The sequence below is a fragment of the Aythya marila genome (genome assembly GCF_965140915.1).
Source record: "Aythya marila genome assembly, chromosome: Z".
NCBI lineage: Eukaryota > Metazoa > Chordata > Aves > Anseriformes > Anatidae > Aythya > Aythya marila.
This window is the reverse complement of record NC_139080.1, coordinates 30,023,166-30,042,034: the sequence shown is the minus strand read 5'-3', so window position 1 is coordinate 30,042,034 and position 18,869 is coordinate 30,023,166. Positions and strand designations below refer to the sequence as shown.

Below are 18,869 nucleotides of genomic sequence, written 5' to 3'. Positions count from 1 at the left end.
ATAGTACATTGGAATGTTTAATAAATTGAGGAATAATACCACAAAAGTTACAGTGTTTTACATGTCATTGGAAACCATAAGTCTTTATTTTAACTTAAATGAGGAATCACAGCTGTTTGTGTCTGCTGTCTAAAAAGTCATGGACTTGCTACTTTAAGGCAAACAATTGCAGCTATTTCAACCTATAACTAATTAAAAAGGAAGAATTTGTCCCTCAAGAGTTTTTGATGGTAAACTTTTTTTTTTTTTTTTTGAGAGAATTTACAAATATATTGTATATGTGTGCTAGCCTACATGCAATGCATACTTGATGTTTTTTTACGTAATTAAGAGGGTATCTCATTTAAAAATACAGCATCACAGACTAATTCAACCCCTGGCTCAAAGTAAGGTCAGGCTGGGTTGCTCAGGGCTTTATCTAGTTTGATCTTAAAAGCCTCCATGAGTCCTGCCACACGCCTTGGCAAAGAGCCTGGCTCTGCCTCTGCAATAACCCCCTTGCAGGTGTTGGAGGGCTGCTGTTTGGTACCGCTGTACCCTTCCCTCCAGGTGGAACAAGTACAGTTCCCTCAGCCTCTGGTGGTTCCTGCTGTCCAGCCCCAACCATCGTGGTTGCTTCCTGCTGATCCTGCTCCAATTAATCAACGTCTTTCTTGTACTGGGGGAAATAAAACTGGCCACAGTATCCAGATGGAGTCTGAGGAGTGCCTAATGGAGAGGGATAATCATTTCCTCTGATCTAGTGGCTAAGTAAGCTTCTATCAGGATAGCCTAGGATGTTACTGATCATCACTGCCAGGGCACATACTAGGCTGTTTATCTCTGTTTATCTTGCTGTCCACCAGCACCTACTTGGTTTTATCAGTAGAGCTGTTACCTTCCAGGTCACTACTCAGCCTCCACTATGACAAGTAGTTAGTGCACTCGAGGTGCAGGACTTTGCACTTGCTTTTGTTGAATTTCATCACAGTCTTGCTTGGCTCATTTCCCCATCTGCCTAGATCCTGCTGAACTGCAGACCTGCCCTTGGGGCTATCAGCTAAGGCATCATGGCTTGGCGTTATCTGCAAAGTTGATGAGTGTATGCTCTACCTCCTGCACTTGGCTATTAAATGGTTACTGAACTAGGTCCCAGGACAGACAAATGACACTTTTTAACAGCCACCAGGAAGGTGTCCTGGTTTTGGTTTGGATAGAGTTAATTTTCCTCCTAGTAGCTGGTAAGGTGCTGTGTTTTGGTTTTAGGATGAGAATAATAATGATAACACACCAGTCTTTTAGTTGTTGCAGATCAGTGCTTACACAAAGCCAAGGACATTTCAGGTTCTTGTGCTGTCCTGCCAGCAAGGAGGCTGGGGGTGCACAAGAAGTTGGGAGGGGATGCAACCAGGACAGCTGACCCAAATGGGCCAAAGAGATATTCCACACCATGTAGTGTCATGCTGAACTTTAGATCTGGGGGTGTCTGGCTGGGCACTGGTCGGTGGGTGGTGAGCAATTGCATTGTGCATCACTTTATTTGTACATTCTTTCATCATTATTACTATTTTCTCTTCCTTTTCTGTGCTATTAAACAGTCTTTATCTCTATCCACAAGTTTTTACTTTCTTTTTTTTTTTTCTCCCCCCAGATTCTCTCCCCTGTCCCACTGGAGCCTGGGGGACAGGAGAGCAAGCAAACGGCTGCATGCTGCTTAGCTGCCTCATGGGTTAAACCCCAACAGCAGGCTAGGAAATGTGAACCACTACAATTTGAGCTTGATTCCAGCTAATTTTCATCAATCTAATTTTCCTCCCCTCCAAAACAAAACATCAGAGACGAGGTACAAAAATGATCTGGGAGACCAAATCAAAAAACCGTACTAAAGTCAGTGTAATGATCTAACTTCTTTCTCATATAGAAAACCATTTTGGTGTAAAAAATATATAAAAATATTATATATTTTATAAAAATATATTATATTAAATATATATTATATTAAATATTATATATATTTTATAATATATAATTTATCAAAAAATATATCAAGCTCAAAAGGGTTTAGATAATAGAATCACGGAATCACAGAATGGTTTGAGTTGGAAGGGACCTTAAATACCACCTAATTCCAAACCCCCTGCCATGGGCAGGGACACCTCCCAACAGGTTGCTCAAAGCCCCATCCAGCCTGGTCTTAAACACCTCCAGGGATGGGGCATGGGCATCCACAGCTTCTCTGGGTAACCTGTTCCAGTGCCTCACATAGAGAATAATTTCTTCCTTAGATCTCTAAGGAGAAGACACAACTGGAACTCCTTTGACAATTTAGCTATAAAGAACTTTATGGAAATACTCAATTTTGAAAAACTACTGAGAAATCTGAAAGACTCTGTTGGAAAGAACATTTTGACTGGTTTAAAATAAGATTCTGATTCCTATTCAGCTAGCATGAGGGCAACTTCAATAATCTCACTAAATAATAGTCAGGACTTTAACTTGCATGTACATTCTACATGTGTGAATAAGGCATTTGGTGGGTAAGCAGGAAATGGTAAATTCAGAACACAATGCAGGTTGTATTAATTAAGCCTTGGTTACTGTGCTACGATATGAATAATTCAATCTGAATGAATATAATGAAATGTCACATTCCCAATGTTAAAATGATGCTGCAGAAGAAATCATGCATGCTTTTACATGCAGGACTGTGTTTACAGACTAATAAACTATCAATTTTACTATTACAGATCCTCCCACTATTCCTTTTTGCACTTCTGATTATGTCACAATTATTGCACAAAATTGCTAGGATGAGGTTTGTACTCTCACAAAGATAGCTGGGAAGAAGGGAATAGTATTTTATTTTAGTACATAAATTTTGTAATGAAGTTACCCATACTTCGTTCTGCAAAGACCGTATGCTAGTAAGAGTGTGTCTGTGAGGGGAAGTGCCTCTCTGTGGAAAAGTGTTGTTAGCCATTGCCTATCCTTTCTGAAGTCCAGACACGTTTCTAAGTAGTTGTTGACAGCAGGATAATTTTTGCTGTACTCTGTATTTTTTCTCAGCTGCTCATTAGTGCCTGCAGGGATGATGACCCCCAGGTTCCTTCCTTAACATGCAGATAAATTGTTTCTGCTTTTTATATGTGGTGACTTTGGAGATAAGGTTTACTGATCTTTCTGACAAATCTAGCATTTGTTGCCTATTAATTTCATATGATATCTGCCCTTTCCCCACAAATTTGCTTTAGAAACACTCAGACCTCTTCTACACATTTTGTGAATTTCCACCTTTCAAAAGGTTATGTGAAGTGTTAAGCTGCAAATAAATAGCACGGCTTCTAATATTTAAATATCTTTTTATTGCCAAGTTGTGTTCCAGCCTGTGAATGCAACTGGTGCTTTGGCAGACTGAGTTGTTTCCCTGGGAACACCCCTAAAGCCCTAAATGTTTCACTCTTTCTGTCCTCCTGAATTCTAGAATAAAGAAAGGTAGTAATAAGTTCAGTTATGGGGTTTACTCTGTATATTAAGATTTATGCTTATGTACCAAGATTTCTGTGTTCAGCCAGTGTTTTCATACTTGAATGTTAAGGCTATTCATCTTGTCTACTGATGGTTCTTTGGGCTGTTTTCATACTGTTGTTAAATACCACACGTCCATTGGAGTGTTTTGCTCTTGTTGTTGCAAATGACTTGTAAAACTATTTCAATTAAACAAAGTTATAAAAAGGAAAGCTGATTTTCATTAATGTGCATTTTGTCTTTAATTCTGCTTTCTGTGAGATCCCTTTTCGCTTCTGCTATCCTTGTTCACAATGGCTGAGATCCAATGGCGAGATCTCCAGAACCCTTACCTGGAAGGCTTATCCTTCCTGCTGTGGACATGACAATGAACATTTAACACTCTGTACAGCCTTCTTTTTTGGTGAAAAGCATTTTGCTGAGAATCACTGAAATCGTGGTGGTGGGACGGGACCTCTGGGTATCATTGAAACAGCAGTGCTCAGAGCAAGGACAACTTGCAGCCGTTCACATTCAAGTATCTTTAAGCTCAGGCCCATGTTTTTAAGAACATATCTGCCCGCTACGCTTCGGTTGGAGCTATATAGCAGAGAGCAGCAAGAGCAGAGCTGCTGCATGAGGGTGAGCGAGCCCGCAGCTGAGGTGACCGCAGCACAGCCGCACGGCACCTGAGCAGGGATGAGCAGAGCAGGGCAGTGACAGCAGCAGGATGTGTCAACAGCCCAGCGATCGCTCAGTGACAGCCAGATAACAAGCCACATCCAAGGCTGAGCTGGGAAATCCAAACAATGCAGGGCAAGGACTGGGAAAAGCCATTCCTATGGACAGGGCAGGGACCGAGGGGCCGTGGCGGAGCTCCTGGGAAAGTCCTCGGGCTGTCACAAGGGCTTGCTGGTGAGCGGGAGCGTGGACATCAGGGGGGTTGTAAGCATCAGCGGGCACGCTCCCCGTTTCTTATATTTTTCAGGGTGGTGGTAACATACGGCTGTTTCCTTGTCTCTGCGCTTTTCTCAAGGGCTGACGCTTCCCTTTTTAGCGTGGCTTCCTTCGGTCTCGATATTTTGAGGGCTATTTCTGGGCTTTCACGTGAAGCTCCTATCCCTCCTCTGCCCCCGGGGCTGACCGACGACGACCCCCCCAGCGCAGCTGTCACCGCCGCCCCGCTCCCCCAGCCCGCAGGCCCCAGCCCGGCTCCTCGCCACCCCGCGGGGCCGAGGCACCGCCCGGGGGGAGGCGGCGCCGCCGCGGGCCTCTCTCCCCGTTGTCCCCGCCCGGCGTGGGCCGTGGCGGCGAGCAGGGCCCGGCGGCCGCCGCGGAATGGTGGCGCCGCCGCTGCTGCGCGCCGTCATCATGGGCCCCCCGGGCTCCGGGAAGGGCACGATCTCGGCGCGGATCATCAAGCACTTCGGGCTGAAGCACCTCTCCAGCGGGGACCTGCTGAGGGACAACATGCAGAGGAGGACAGGTGAGCGGCGGAGGCGGCGGAGCCCCCCCGGCCGCCCCCCGCCACCCGCGGCGGCCGGGGCGCTGCTCTCCGCGCTCCTTCCCCCTTCCTCTTCCTGGAGCTCGGCGGCGGGGCCCCTCCAGCAGCCCGGTCCCGAGCTGTGCGCTGCGGCGGTCTCCCAAAAGGAGTGGCGACGTTTTCAGGCCGCCTGCCTTCTGTTTGTTTGCTTGTTTATTTCTTTTAATGAGTTATCCTGCTGTTAGGTCGTGGCACCCTGTGTGTGCGGGCTCGCCGGCATTCGGTGGTGCGAACTACGCGTACCGTGTGGTCCTGGACCCTACCCTCCGTCTCTCCTCCGAGATACCCCCCAAGTGCCTCTGTGGTGGGTTTTTGCAGTGAAGGAAGGTCCCCTTCCGGCATGCACATCAGCTGTATTCGTGCTGTGCTCCGAAATCTTGCGAGGACTGCGCGTGGTGAGGGCCAGGTGAGGGTGGTGGTGCTGCCAGCACCTGGGAGCTGTGGAGGACTCCCTCCGCTGCACCACTGCTGCAGTGGGTCAGGGAACAGGCGGGCTTGGTTTTGACGGCTTGTACGCATGTTTGAAGGCGAAAAATGGTCCGTATTATGAAATCATTTGGTTGTTTTTAATGTCCACATCCCTTTTCACACAAACTATGTTTGCTCGGTACGAATAATGACTTTGGCTTAGTTGACTGACCTCGCTGTGGTTGGTGTCTCCAAGTTAAATATTTGCTCAGAGCAGCAGTTGTGCAGGCGTATCTGAACACATTCATGCTTCATCCGTTTCATAGTGCTAGGGTAAGTTGTTCTCTGCAGAGGCTCACAAAACCAAAATTGGTACTGTTATGAACCTTCAGTATAAGTAATATCTAGCGAGAAGGGAAGGCATTCCAGGGGAGGAAGGAAATATGCTGTTTATGAAAAGCTTCAGTTTGCAGCTCTTGGCATTGAGCGTCATACCTTGGAAGCAGGATCAAAGAGTATCAAAATCAAGCAGAGGGGTGTGTGAGAAGAATAAATGGCAAGTGGAAATACCCCATTGCTTGCTTTGATGAGGGAGCCATGAAGCAGTGTAAAGAAAACTGCAAAATGGATTGGATAGATGGAAGGATGTGAAGGAGAATGGAGATGTAAAAATGAAGTGCAGCAGACACACTGAAAAACTGTGTGAGGACAGAAGTCAGTGTAAAATGTTATAAAGTTCACTCAGCGTTAGAGGCCATGGAATGTAATCTGCTACAGAGTTTCCTGCTCACTAATTAACCCAGATGAAACTCTGTCTTAATGTTACTGAAAGTGAGCTGCTGTTTGCAGCAATGGTCTCCAAACGTGAGATGAGCACTGAGGTAGCAGAAACAGTGTACCGAGGAAGGTAAGAGGGTACGAGAGGCAGCTTGGAGAGCTTTGATGAGCATAGTCGAGGGAAAGAAGAAACAAGTTTTGGTGATAATACAAGAGTTCTTTAGTGCCCAGTTCTTTGGGAACTGTTAGGCTAGGTTGAACAGCCTAAACATATTGAAAATAAAATGCAATTAGCAGTAGCTGTATGGGGCTGTTATTAGCATTTATTCTCTTTTGAAAGTGGCCTTGTTGAAAAATCCTGTTAAACATGTATCCTTAGCAAGTTACAGTTATTGCCACATTCTGCTGCTTTGGAGGATGGAGAGTGAACAACAAGACAACCTCTCTTGTAGTGCTAAGCAGCCTGCAGACTGAGTATGGCTAAAGCTTGTGCACTGTATACAGTTAGGACACGCCAATCTTCTGCAAAACCTTTAAGCAGAGATATCTCTTATCCACCTAGACATGAAAGAAAATGGTGTTGCCTTTAATGCCAAAGACTGCCATATCTGTAGTGGTTTCAGACCCAAGCTTAAAATAAAACAGAACAACAAAAAACAACCAAACCCCACTAGCTCCCCTCCCCCCAAACGGAAAAAAGATAGGTAAAGACAAGCACACAAATTTCTTGTCTTAGCATAACTATTTAGTCTCATGTTAATAATCACACCTATTTTTTCTTCCTGCAATAGTTGACCTTCTAGATGATCTGAGCTTTGTGGCGAAAGGCAACGTGTTTCCTGTTCTACTGGTCTAAGGTACCTGCGTGCCTTAGAGCTTGCCACACACCCTAAGCCTCTCTATGCCCAAAAGATCATTTGTCTTTCCAAAGTATGTTGGTATTGCTGTTCGCTCCTGAGCTTGCCTTGCACATATTCTTCTGTAACTGTGGATATAGCAATACTGTGATGTAAATCAGTAACAGCTTTGGGCACCAAGTGCACGTTAAACTATCTAGATGCAGTTTATTCCTCTTTCCAGACTGTTTTGCAGGTCCATAGTTCTAAGTGCACTAGGATAATAAAAAAGGTATGACTTATTGACCTTGAAGAAGGGAGGTATGGAAAAGAGCAGGTACTTTGTACTCAAACAGGCTGTCATCTTCTTTCCAGTTGTGCAGTGCTGCAGGACTCAAAGCATCTGAGTCTGGCCTTTTCTGAGTCTGACTCTCTTCCACATTGTGGCAATTATTTGAAGCCTGACCATGGTGCACTGTGCATATTTTATACTGTTTTAAGTATTTTCATATTTTTCAAAGCCTATCTGTAGATGTGAACATCCCATATGGGGAAGTTGTCCTTCTATTCCCCATTTTTTCTTAACACTAAAGCTGCTGTTTGTATTACTTGAGGGCATCTAGTGCTTTTCATAGGCCTTGTCTGAAGAAGAGTCATTGTACATTGTGCTTTTTAATACTGCATCCAGTGATGGGGCTTGCATTTTTCAGTGCTTCCTGCTGAAAGTGGTGGTATCAGTAATGTCAGTCCATCCTGTTTTCTCTCCCATTTAATGTACTGTAACTAGATCTGAATTAGCCTCTAGTAAATGCTTCAGCAGCTCCACAACAACAACAAAAAAAAAACAAAACAAAAAACAATTTAGCTGCTATTCAGGTGACTCACAGAATTAGGTAATTGTTTTATAACCTAGGGTCATGGAGGCTTTGTGCTGAGAACAAGGCCCAGGCAAATGGATTTCTTCTTGGCAGTAGCCATGGCTCGAGTGACCTACAGCATGCTACTGCATGTGATGTCAGAACATGGTGTGATTTCCGGATCTGTGATGTGAGTATGACATTTTAGCAGGCCAGTGGGCTAAATGACTGGTATTAAAGGTTAGTCGGTGCCATGGGAAAATACTAATGACTGTGCTCTTCTATAAATAGTTTACAATGTCTATAAACATCCTCTTGTAACTCTAGTAATTATAAAAATATGTTTCTGGCAAGTGTGTCCCATTGCATACTGCTGTCTTAAATACCAGTGGAGTTTCTATTCATACTGAAGTCATAAGATGATAACTGGCCACTACACTGAGAAAAGAAATTCCTCAGCAGGAAGTCTGAGAGCTGACATCTTATTGAGCTTGGCTGCTTTACATTTCTTCATTATTCTTTTGAAAACTCTTTCTGTTTCTAGTTTTTGGAACTTTGTCTTTCAAATGCTTACTAGTAAAATTTGGGGGTGTGTCAGGAAAGAAGTGAGCTGAATGCGCCATTGCTGTCTGTGGAGCTACAGACTGACCAAATTAGTCTGACACACATTTGTAAGATCAGATCCCAATTGATTATCTCTTGAACTTTAGCAAGCGTACAGTCTGCCTAGTTAATGGCTTCACCATTCTGTGCCATCTTGTTCAAAACAAATTGTTTACAGTGTTTTGGGCTTTTTTTTTTTCAGCTGCTGGAGTTCACAGGTACTGTAATGTGATTCTTCTTACTTTCACAGAAGTTGGAATCCTTGCCAAGTCCTACATTGATCAGGGACGGCTTATTCCAGATGACATCATGACACGGCTGATGCTGAATGAACTAAAAGGTCTAGATCGGTACAACTGGCTGCTGGATGGTAAGTTAACATATTGGGATATCACTGTGGAAGGAGAAGAAATTTTGGATTGCTTTGGTCACTAATGGGTAGCTGGGTTCCAGTAGCAGTGCTCAAGTATGTAGTATATATTATGTATATGCTCATATATGCTTGAGTATATATTTTCAATTACAAGTGTGCACTCGTAGTACAGCATGTGTTGTGAGCTTGTGGTGAACCATTTGGCAGGCAGTCTGCCCTAGTTTCTTCGGCTGTAAAGACAACAAGATTCGTTCTGCCTTCAGAGTGTTAAAGGGATGTTTAATTTATGTTGAAAAGGCCTTTTTCCTCAAAATGGTAAGATTTCAAAACTGGAAATTCTGTCAATCCTTCTATTTCCCCTTTAATAACAGAGGCATTGTTTAAAATATGCCTTAAGAAGTGCATTTTTAAAGCCTCTTCTTTTAGAAGTCTCTGGAAAATGGAACACTTTTGACGAAAGGGGCTGAGGAGTTATGTAAATAGAACGGTAGGCAGGCATGTGATGCAGCAACAGGGCAAGTATGGAAAAGGGAGCATTGCAGCAGTGCTGTGTGTAATATATCACCAGCAAAACCATTGCTCGAGTGTTCTAAAAGGTCTCTTTCATTTGGTTATTGGTTCTGCTCTCTAGAGCAAATAGTACTGGAATTCTGCTGAAGCACATAGCTCCAGCGATCAGAATTGAAAGAAAATCCATTTGCCACTGTCATCTTGGACCAAGTGGCTCTTGCGTCTCCAGCCCTTGGGAGTACGGTTGGATGTGCATCACAAAGATAGAGTCTGGGGTGGATGTGTGTATTTTCAGATTCTGGTCACATCTTGTCTCAGTAGATAAAACTAAAAAACTATTGGTGTGGTTTTTGGTTTAGAGGGTGTGAAACATCCACAGTCCTCAGTGTTCGTGATAAAAGGAAGACCAGGGAAATTGTGGGCCCTCTCTGAAAGGAAACAGGTGACTTGGTTACCTGGGTTGTGGGTTATGGGTACTCAATGACTTCTTTGCCTCAGTTTTCATTGTCAAATGCTCTAGCTCCTCTGCTCTACTCTTGTGAGAGCGCACCTGGAGTCCTGCATTCAGCCCTGGGACCCTCAGCACAAGTATGACATGGACTGATATGAATGAGTCCAGAGGAGGGCCATGAGGATGATCAAAGGGCCAAAGCACCTCTCCTATGAAGACAGGCTGGGAGAGATGGGGTTCTACAGGCTGAGAGAGACGGGGTTCTTCAGCCTGGAGAAGGCTCTGGAGAGACCTTACAGCAGCCTTCCAGGACCTGAAGAGAACCTACAGAAAGGCAGGAGAGGGACTCTTTGTCAGGGAATGTAGTGATAGGACAAGGGGTAATGGCTTTTAACTAAAAGAGAGTAGATTCAGACTACATTTTAGGTGGGAATCCTTTACTCGGGGTGTGGTGAGGCACTGGAACAGGCTGCCCAGAGAAGCTGTGGATGCCTCATCCCTGAAAGTGTTTAAGGCTAAGCTGGATGGGGATTTGAGCAACCTGGTCAAGTGGAAGCTGTCCCTTGGGGACAGAGATGTTGGAATGAGACGATCTTTAAGTTGCCTTCCAATCCAAACTATTCTGTGATTTTGTTCTATGATCAGTATACAGCAAACAACAGTTACAGTTTCTAAATGTCATAAAGAACACAGCAAAGTGCACCCATGCAAGTTCCCGGACAGTACCATGCTGGGAGTGGTATTTGATATGCCAGAGGGCAGAGAGACCTCAAATGGCTGCACAAATGGTCCGTCAGGAGTCTTGTGGAGTGCACCAAAGGTAAATGGAAGCTCATGCACGTGGGGTGTTCTAACCCCATAGAACAGTCAGTAGTGACTGAGTGCTGCCTTGTTAGAAAGTAGCTTTGTATGTATCTTACATTTTTCTTTGTATACATCTTATATTTTTATATTGCCACTTTATATTTCTTATATCTTTCAATGTAAGATGGAGATTTCCAGATGGGGCAGGCCAGCATAGGTGCACTAGAGAGCTTAGTGATACGGTGTAGTGGAGGACTTGTCAGTGTTAGGTCAGAGGTTGGACTGGGTGATCTTGGAGCTCTTCCAGTCTAGATGATTCTGTGATTCTGTGGAATGGACATGGGGCTGAAGCATGTATCATACAAAGGAAGGCTAAGAGAACTGAAAAGGTTGAAAGAAGTAGATGAGGCCTTCTTCAAACAGCTGGAAGAAGGGTGACTTCACAGGCCCTGGTCCTCCTGCAGTACATGAACCAACCTGGTTTTGCTGGAAGGACAATGTAACAGGGCTCAAGTGATCTAGATATTCAGACTGCAGTGATTACAGTGATTACAACTTCCTAGCATAGGCAGACAAAGAGCCAACAAGTACAGGTGCTCTCCTAGACCTGATATTTACAACCTAGGAAGAACTGGTTGCAGATAAGAAGGTTGAGGACATCCTTGGCTGCAGTGCGCATGAGATCTTGAAGGTCAGCACCCTGAGAGGAGATATCAAGACAAAAATGAGGACCACAGCCCTGGATCTCAGAAGATCTGATTTTGCCTCTTCGACAATCTGCTTGGAGGAAAATAAAATAAAATAAAATAAAATAAAATAAAATAAAATAAAATAAAATAAAATAAAATAAAATAAAATAAAATAAAATAAAATAAAATAAAATAAAATAAAATAATAAAGCAGGAATATTGTCCTGGAGAGAAGAGGGCTCCGCGAGAGTTGCTTGATATTCAAGGATCATCTGCTCCCAGCTTAAGGAAGGTCCGTCTCAACATGTAGGAAATCTAACAAAGGCCTCCATGAATGAATAAGGAGCTCCTAAATGAACTCAGACATAGAAAAGATATGTCTAAGAGGTGAAAGCCAGGCAGGTGACCCAGGAGGGTTATCGAATTCCTATCCAGTATTGCCAGGTATAACATTAGGAAAGCTCAGGCCCACCTGGAGTTGAATCTGCCAAGATTTCTGGATGTGAAGGGTAACAAGAAAAGACTCCACAAGTGCACAAATAGCAAAAGAAAGACTGGAGAAGATGTGTGCCTCTACGGACTGGGGCAGAGGCATTGGTGACAAAGGCCATGAAAAAGGCTGAGGTATTCAGTAGCTTTTCTGCCTTGGTCTTTACCAGTAAAATCAGGAATCCCAGGCCTCAGAAAACAAAGGAAAAGTTTGGAACAAGTAAGACATTATTCATGGAGGAAGACCAGATTAGAGAGAATGTAACCAAACTGAAAGTATGTAAGGTCATGGGGCCTGAGAGGTTGCCCCCACACGTGCTGAGGGAGTTGGCTGACATAATTGCAAGTCCACTCTCAAATATCTTCGAGACATCAGAGCAATTGGGAGAGAAGACTGAAAGAGAGCAAATGTCTCTCCTATAGTAAGCAAGACAAGAAGAAAAATGCAAGGAGCTACAGGATGCAAAGCTTCACTGCAGTCCCTGGGAAGGTAACAGAGCAACTAGTCCTAGAAAACACAGCGAAGGATATGATGGTATTCAGTAGTATGCAAGGATTTATGAAGTCATGCTTAACCAACCTTATAGCCTTCTACAGTGAGGTGACTGGCTTGTTGGATGAGAGGAGAGCAATGGATATTGTTTACCTTGACTTTAGTAAGGCTTTTGACACTGTCTCCCCTAACATCCTCAAACTGGCAAAGTATGGGTTAGCATACAGTGAGGCAGACTGAAACTGACTGAACAGCTGGGCACAAAGTTCAGCTGGAAGCAAGTCACTATTGGTGTAGTGCAGGGGTCAATACTGGGTCCAGTGTTGTTTAACATCTTCATCAGTGCCACAGAGTGCACGCTCAGCAAGCACCCATACAACACAAAACTGGGATGCATGGTTATTACAAAAGATACTCTAGATACTCTAGATACTTCCATCCCAAACCATTCTATAATTTAATGATTCTTTGTCCCTTAGTGCTTTATTATAATTTTCTACTGCAGTGATCTATTTCATTGGCTTTATTTCCACTTTTGTTCTGATTTTGTGAAGACAAAGTCTTAATCCCCACAGTGGAGACTGCAATGGAAAATAATTGGTAAAGGAATGTTAACTCAATTCCTGGTCCTGTGTACATGCAGTTCCAGTCTTTTGGATCTGCATGTGTAGCAGTATAGCTGGGCACACTGGCAACTATTAACAGCCAACTGGAGGATGATATGGAGAGCATAAAAAAATAAACTTATTTCTGCTGCATGTTAATATGCCGCCTTCTTTAAAGTTCCGGAGCGGGAGCTATGCCTCAGCTCAAACAGAGGTTTGGTGAATTACAATGGATGATAGTTCTGGCATAAACAGCTTTATAGGAACAATAGTATTCTGCTGAAATATGTTAAACGGAAGGTCTTTAGTTTGATAACAGCAACTCAAAACAAACAGCTGAGGTCAGCCAGGTCAGACTGAATAGAGCTGGTGAGCTGCTTGTGTGCATAGATAGCCAGATACACATTTCCACTGGTGGCTTCTGGAATCATAGCAGATGTAGCAATCTGAGTCATGCATGTGGGTATAATCTGCTTAGATTTATCTGCTGTATAATTAGGGCATTTCTCTGTCTGTTCCTAGATTCTTCACCGTTTATCACATCTTGTAGATTATTTTCTCTGTAATGAGAAAACTCTGTAAGCAGGAACTGCTGGATTCACTGAAATGCTTATCTAAAGGCACTTATTTTTGTTGAGGAAGTTTCTCAGAACAGTCTAAGGAAAACTCATTTTTCAGCTGCATAACTAAGATGTATGGTGGCTGAATAGCTTGTCAGTAGTATGAAAGAACAGCAAGTGCTGGAGTCCTTACTCTCCCTCTGCTTTAAACATTTAGAAGCACTTCCATGTGCTTATGTGAACATAAGAGAAATGGGATGAGGGCAGTTGATGACTCTGATGCAAACCAGGTCTGTTAGCCAAGCAAGAGCTTGGCTCGAGTGAATCAGTTCTTTCTTCTGAGATACAGTGGACAAGATACAGAAGCCTTAAGGCAATAGGCAATTTTTTTTATTTTTTTTTTTGTAAAACTAATTTTTAGCTAGTCCCTTACTTGGACAATACTTCCATCAATCAATGCCATGCAAAGATGAGTTTCTTAACTTTGTATCTATCAGTACTTGCCTTTAAGGAGAAGATTACTTGTATAATGAAAATTACAAACAACTGAGAAGTGTGAGACTATGCAAAAATTTAGCGGGTAGCGGTGTTAGTCTAGCGAGTCTGTGTTGCAATAGCGTGTTCTACAGCAGCTTTGATCATTAAACTTGTGGTCAGTTTTTCATCATAAAGTCTTTGTGGTGACCTTGTTTTTCTTTTTCTCAATTTCCCCCCCTCTTTCTTAAGTTACATTAGATTTATTTACTAATAACATGAGCCTTTGAAGGCAGTCCACTGGAGCCATTGAGTTCATAGAGCAAACTGTAATATTTTGTAAGAAAAAATCTGATGTCTTTTCAACCGTTAGAGCACAAAAACGCATTTTTTTGTCTGACTTGTAGTTTCTCTAGTGATCAAATCCAGCTAATTCTGACTATAACTCTGTCTTTGGATTTTTATGGAGTCATTTCCTTTGAAAAGGTTTCCCTAGAACGGTTGCTCAGGCAGAAGCCTTGGATAAAGTTTGTCAAATAGACACTGTGATCGACCTAGACGTACCGTTTGAAAACATAAAATGTCGGCTCACAGCACGTTGGATCCACCCTGCTAGTGGCAGAGTCTACAATCTTGAATTCAGTCCTCCTAAAGTGCGGGTAAGCAGTACACATATTAATGTTGGTGCTAAATAAATGCTGCACTGCATTTGATGATTGTACTAAAATATTATGCATATGTTGTTGCAAAATACAGTAGCTTAGAAGAGAACTGCTCATTTCATCTCTTAAGTGAACAGAAGCTGCCTGGTAACACACTGCCTCTCAGGGTATGCCAGTGCCCTGGTAGAAGCTGAAGCTGATGGGCAATGTGCTTATCCTCTGCAGAGTGAAACACCGTGGTGCCAGTTCCGCATACTGTTTCATAAGCTCTTATTAGCTGTTCACTGATCTGAAAAACTTGCATACTGGCATATGAGCTGGACATATTCTCAGCCTGCTCTGCAGTAGCTAACTGTGAAGTCAGTTACATGTTAATGTACAGTTTCCCTTCCTCCAGAGATTGATTCTTTGTATCTAGGATGTACACTAAGTCAGGTAGTACCAGTCAGAGGGATCCTCTTAATGCTTTCCCTGTGTTACTGTATAATCAAGATGAAAATTTTCAGAGGAACGGTTGTCATACTGCAAAATTCGGTGTAGAAACTTGCTAGTCAGAGAAGCTTCTCAACAGAACAGAGGTTATGGCTTAAGACATCATAAGCAAGAACAGTAAACAGAAAGATAACGAATATACATTATTACCCTAAAAATGTTTGAAGTACTCAGATTAGCCTTGGTTTATCTCTGCTTAACACGGTGTTTCATCCTTAACTCTGAATGGCTTACCTGTTGCAGCATCACATTTCACCTGCAAGTTCTAATAAGTTGAGTCAGAATCATAGCAGGCTTTGTATTTTTGAGTTTTCAGTGTTTCAGGAAAAGAGACCAGCTAAAATAGCAGGTGAGCGCTTTAAGTGAGCAACTGGAAACACTACCTATGTATTGTTTAAAACATGGAGTATAAGTTATGGTTATTTTTAATTGCAGAAGAATACAGGCACGTAGCAAAAGTGAATTAACAGACATACCAAAGGGTGGGTTTCAGCTGTAACAGCTTTGCTATAAGGAATGCTCGACTCTGCTTTTCACTTAATTAGTGAAGCAAGCGTATCACAACATATTAAAGTAGTTATTATAGTATTTAAGTGAAACCATGGAGTAGAGCTGAATAGCTGTAATATAGTTGTCTTTGTTATTTGGCAGACCTGAAAAAAATGTAACTGCTTACTTGCTCAACAAAACTAAAGGATTATGGCTTCACAGTTAATACAAAACTGCAGGCTGAATATTTAATAGGTACAACTAAGGCACTATTATGGCTTCCTGCACAGATGTTAGATAGAAACCTTTGAGAAACCCTTCAAGAAACTGCTTGAAATGTGTGCTAAAGTAGTCGTCATAGTTCACACAGCAAGACCCTGCCTCTGTTTACTAAATCACAGAAAGATTTTTGTAGGGTTCTATGCCATGTTTTGATGTACAGAGTTGCTAAATATTAAGCTTTCTGCAGTGTGACTTAAAAAGATCATTAATTCCTTTCTCTATTTCATGGTTGTCAAACAAAGGCCAAATTGTCCTCTTGCTTGTTTGCTGTTATGCATTAGCATGTTACCAGCAATCTTCTTTTCCTTTGTAAATCCAAAACACAATATCATGTGGAAGAAGAAAATTAACCCTATCCCAGCCAAAACCATGACAGACAGTTTTGTACACATATTCCCAGCATTCAACAAATGTTCCAGAGTTCGAATTAGTCAAGTAACTATAACCTGATGTTCATTGTCAATACTGAGAAAATGTTTTTAACTGGTGGACTGTCTTACTTGAAAGTCAACATCTTATATTCCAGATAAGATGTAGATGGTAACCTTTCTAAGCAGAAGTCTATAGTTGGACTAAATGGAAACTGATTGCAATTTAAATAGAAAGTTACACAGAACATACTTAAACAGGAATATACATTGGTGTTTACTTTTAACCATAACCAGGGCATTGATGATATTACCGGAGAACCACTTGTTCAGCGAGATGATGATAAGCCAGAGACGGTTACCAAGAGGCTGCAGGCTTACGATGCAGAAACAAGACCTGTTCTAGAATATTATCGGTAAGTCGTAAAACACTATGCTTCTTCCATGTTAGATCAGCAAGGAACAAATCTCTGCAGTTATAGAGTTATTATTACAGCAGCGAACATGGTATGAGTAGCAGTGTATCTTTCATCAGCTCTGTAAGAAATAAAACCAGTAAAATTAGTATGATTTTGACTGTTACTTGAAACCTATTCAGGAGTCAGCTTAGTGAAAGAGCCTTCAGCTGCAGCCATATTTAGCTTTACATAGAGTACTGTGCATTATTCACTACATTTTATTAGCGTTCTGAGCAACATTGCTCTGTTTAGTAGGGCAACAGAGAGAGTTCTCATCCTGGAAACTTAGGGAGTATTTTCTCTTTCTGGATGTGTGAGTAGAAGCCCTCATAATAGACGAGGGGTCAAGAAACTGATACATTAATAGAAAAAACTGTTAATGGGAATTCAGAAGTGGCAGTTACAAGAACAGGACTGTGACATGCACAGCTAGCAAGACTCTTAATAACTAGCTATTTGAGAATACTAGAGCCATTAGCACTTTGGAAGGATAACAGAACAGTAATTCTTTCTAAGGTCAAAACTGTATACAAAGACTCTCTTCATGTTAAGCTGGTCTGCTGTGCAAATAAAACATTAGTAATATATACATAATACTGTATTACTGCTTTCAGTCTTATCGTGCCTAGACAAACATACCAGATTTTTTTAACAACATCCTGAAGTGACTGTCTTTCCTCTATCTTTCCTTATCCACCACCCTTCCTTACTCTCTACCAAAACTGCTGAGTAGAAAACTGAAAGCTCCATCTTTGGACTGGTTCAGTTTTAGAGAAGGGATTTTGTTCTGGGCTGACAATGAGTTTTGCTGACCAGTAGCTTTACGATGTTTTCCTGCCTCAAGGCACCACAGTAAAATGCAGGCCTAAGCTAATATTATAGTTATAACAATGTACTTTGCAGATAAAGCTAACTGCTGGAACTAATTCAAAATACCTTGATTGTGTCTGGGTTGCTTGCTTGTGCTGATGTATGTTCTTTGATTCTTGAGGTCTGACTTTAAAATTCAGTTATTTGGATGATTGCTGTATGGGATGTGCTGTATGGGATGTGCTGTATGACTTGATTACTTCTTCCTATTTTTACTCATCATAGCTTGTTATATTAAGTACTCTGTGGACAGCTACCAGTTTTTTGAACTGATGTGGCCAACAGCTTACTGTCTGAGGAACAGAGTAATGCACGTCCAACCTACATTCCCAATGTTATGACTACTCCTGGCATTAAATTGCCATCTACACAGCATGCTCTGCTGTGGCAATCTTAGAGTGAGGTGGAGATCCTGGAATGCTCAAACAACATGACTTCTGTAATGCTTTTTTCTTTTTCTTCCTCAGGGAAAAAGGGTTGTTGAAATCCTTCTCTGGAACAGAAACCAATAAAATCTGGCCACATATCTATGCTTTTCTCCAAACCAAGTTGCCAGATGTGAGCCAGAAAGATGCTGCCACTCCCAGGTGAAATTAGGTCTATCTTCTGCTCATCTGTCAGAGCACGCACATGATCATGAGATTCAGCAGTCAAGAATTTCTTGAAGTAGTGTACCAGACTGATCAATAATTATGTTCTGCTGTTGTCCGCAACCTACCTTCTGATAAAACTTTATCTCCTGTGGGTCTCATTCTAATGCTGTATTTGTTTTTAATATTAGATATGCCTAATTTTTGTAATATAGTAACACTCTTTAACAAAAGCACCTACTGCTGCATCTGTTAATCAGAAAATATTAATGTTTGGCAATACTGAATGGTGAAGGAAACACATTTCAGAATACAGCTTAACTACGAAGCATCTTGGTTGACTTAATCATTCATGAACTGACTTTCAGTCTGCAAAAAGCACTTTCAGACCAGAACTGGCATAGGTTGGAAGGAACCTTTAACAGTAATTTAGTCCAAACTCTCTGCTACAGGCAAGGATGTTTTGCTTGATCAGGTTGCTCAAAGCCATGTCTAGCCTGACTCCAAACACCTCCAGTGATGGGACATCCACAACCTCCCTGGGCAATCTCTTTCAGCTCCTTACGACCCTCCTTATAAAAAATTTCTTCCTTATATAGATAGAGATTGGAAAATGGTCACTTCCTTTAGCTTGGTTGATTTTGCTGGGTTTAAGTTGCCCTTGACACTTGCTGTGATGATTTGCCTTACTATTAAGTTTCTA

The 18,869-nt window shown here is 42.2% G+C and overlaps 1 protein-coding gene across 2 annotated transcripts; it reads left to right on the top strand.

Moving 5' to 3' along the window:
- Positions 1 to 4,669: 4,669 nt before the first annotated feature.
- On the top strand, positions 4,670 to 18,182 carry AK3 (adenylate kinase 3). 2 transcript variants are annotated; one of them, XM_082783773.1, is made up of 6 exons: positions 4,832 to 4,969; positions 5,212 to 5,432; positions 8,758 to 8,877; positions 14,442 to 14,614; positions 16,546 to 16,664; positions 18,044 to 18,182. In XM_082783773.1, the coding sequence occupies exons 3-6, from the start codon at positions 8,817 to 8,819 to the stop codon at positions 18,165 to 18,167; spliced, it is 477 nt and encodes a 158-aa protein (XP_082639899.1). In that variant the 5' UTR covers positions 4,832 to 4,969; positions 5,212 to 5,432; positions 8,758 to 8,816; the 3' UTR covers positions 18,168 to 18,182. The 2 variants fall into 2 exon arrangements, with proteins under 2 accessions (XP_082639898.1, XP_082639899.1); XM_082783772.1 differs by lacking the exon at positions 5,212 to 5,432 and having other exon boundaries at positions 4,670 to 4,969.
- Positions 18,183 to 18,869: the final 687 nt, after the last annotated feature.

Bases quoted from the DNA above. Each gene is read 5' to 3' on its own strand.
- AK3 (XM_082783772.1), top strand. From the start codon at position 4,822: ATGGTGGCGCCGCCGCTGCTGCGCGCCGTCATCATGGGCCCCCCGGGC. The intron at 4,970-8,757 runs GTGAGCGGCGGA...TTACTTTCACAG, and splicing joins CAACATGCAGAGGAGGACAG to AAGTTGGAATCCTTGCCAAG. The intron at 16,665-18,043 runs GTAAGTCGTAAA...TTTCTTCCTCAG, and splicing joins CCTGTTCTAGAATATTATCG to GGAAAAAGGGTTGTTGAAAT.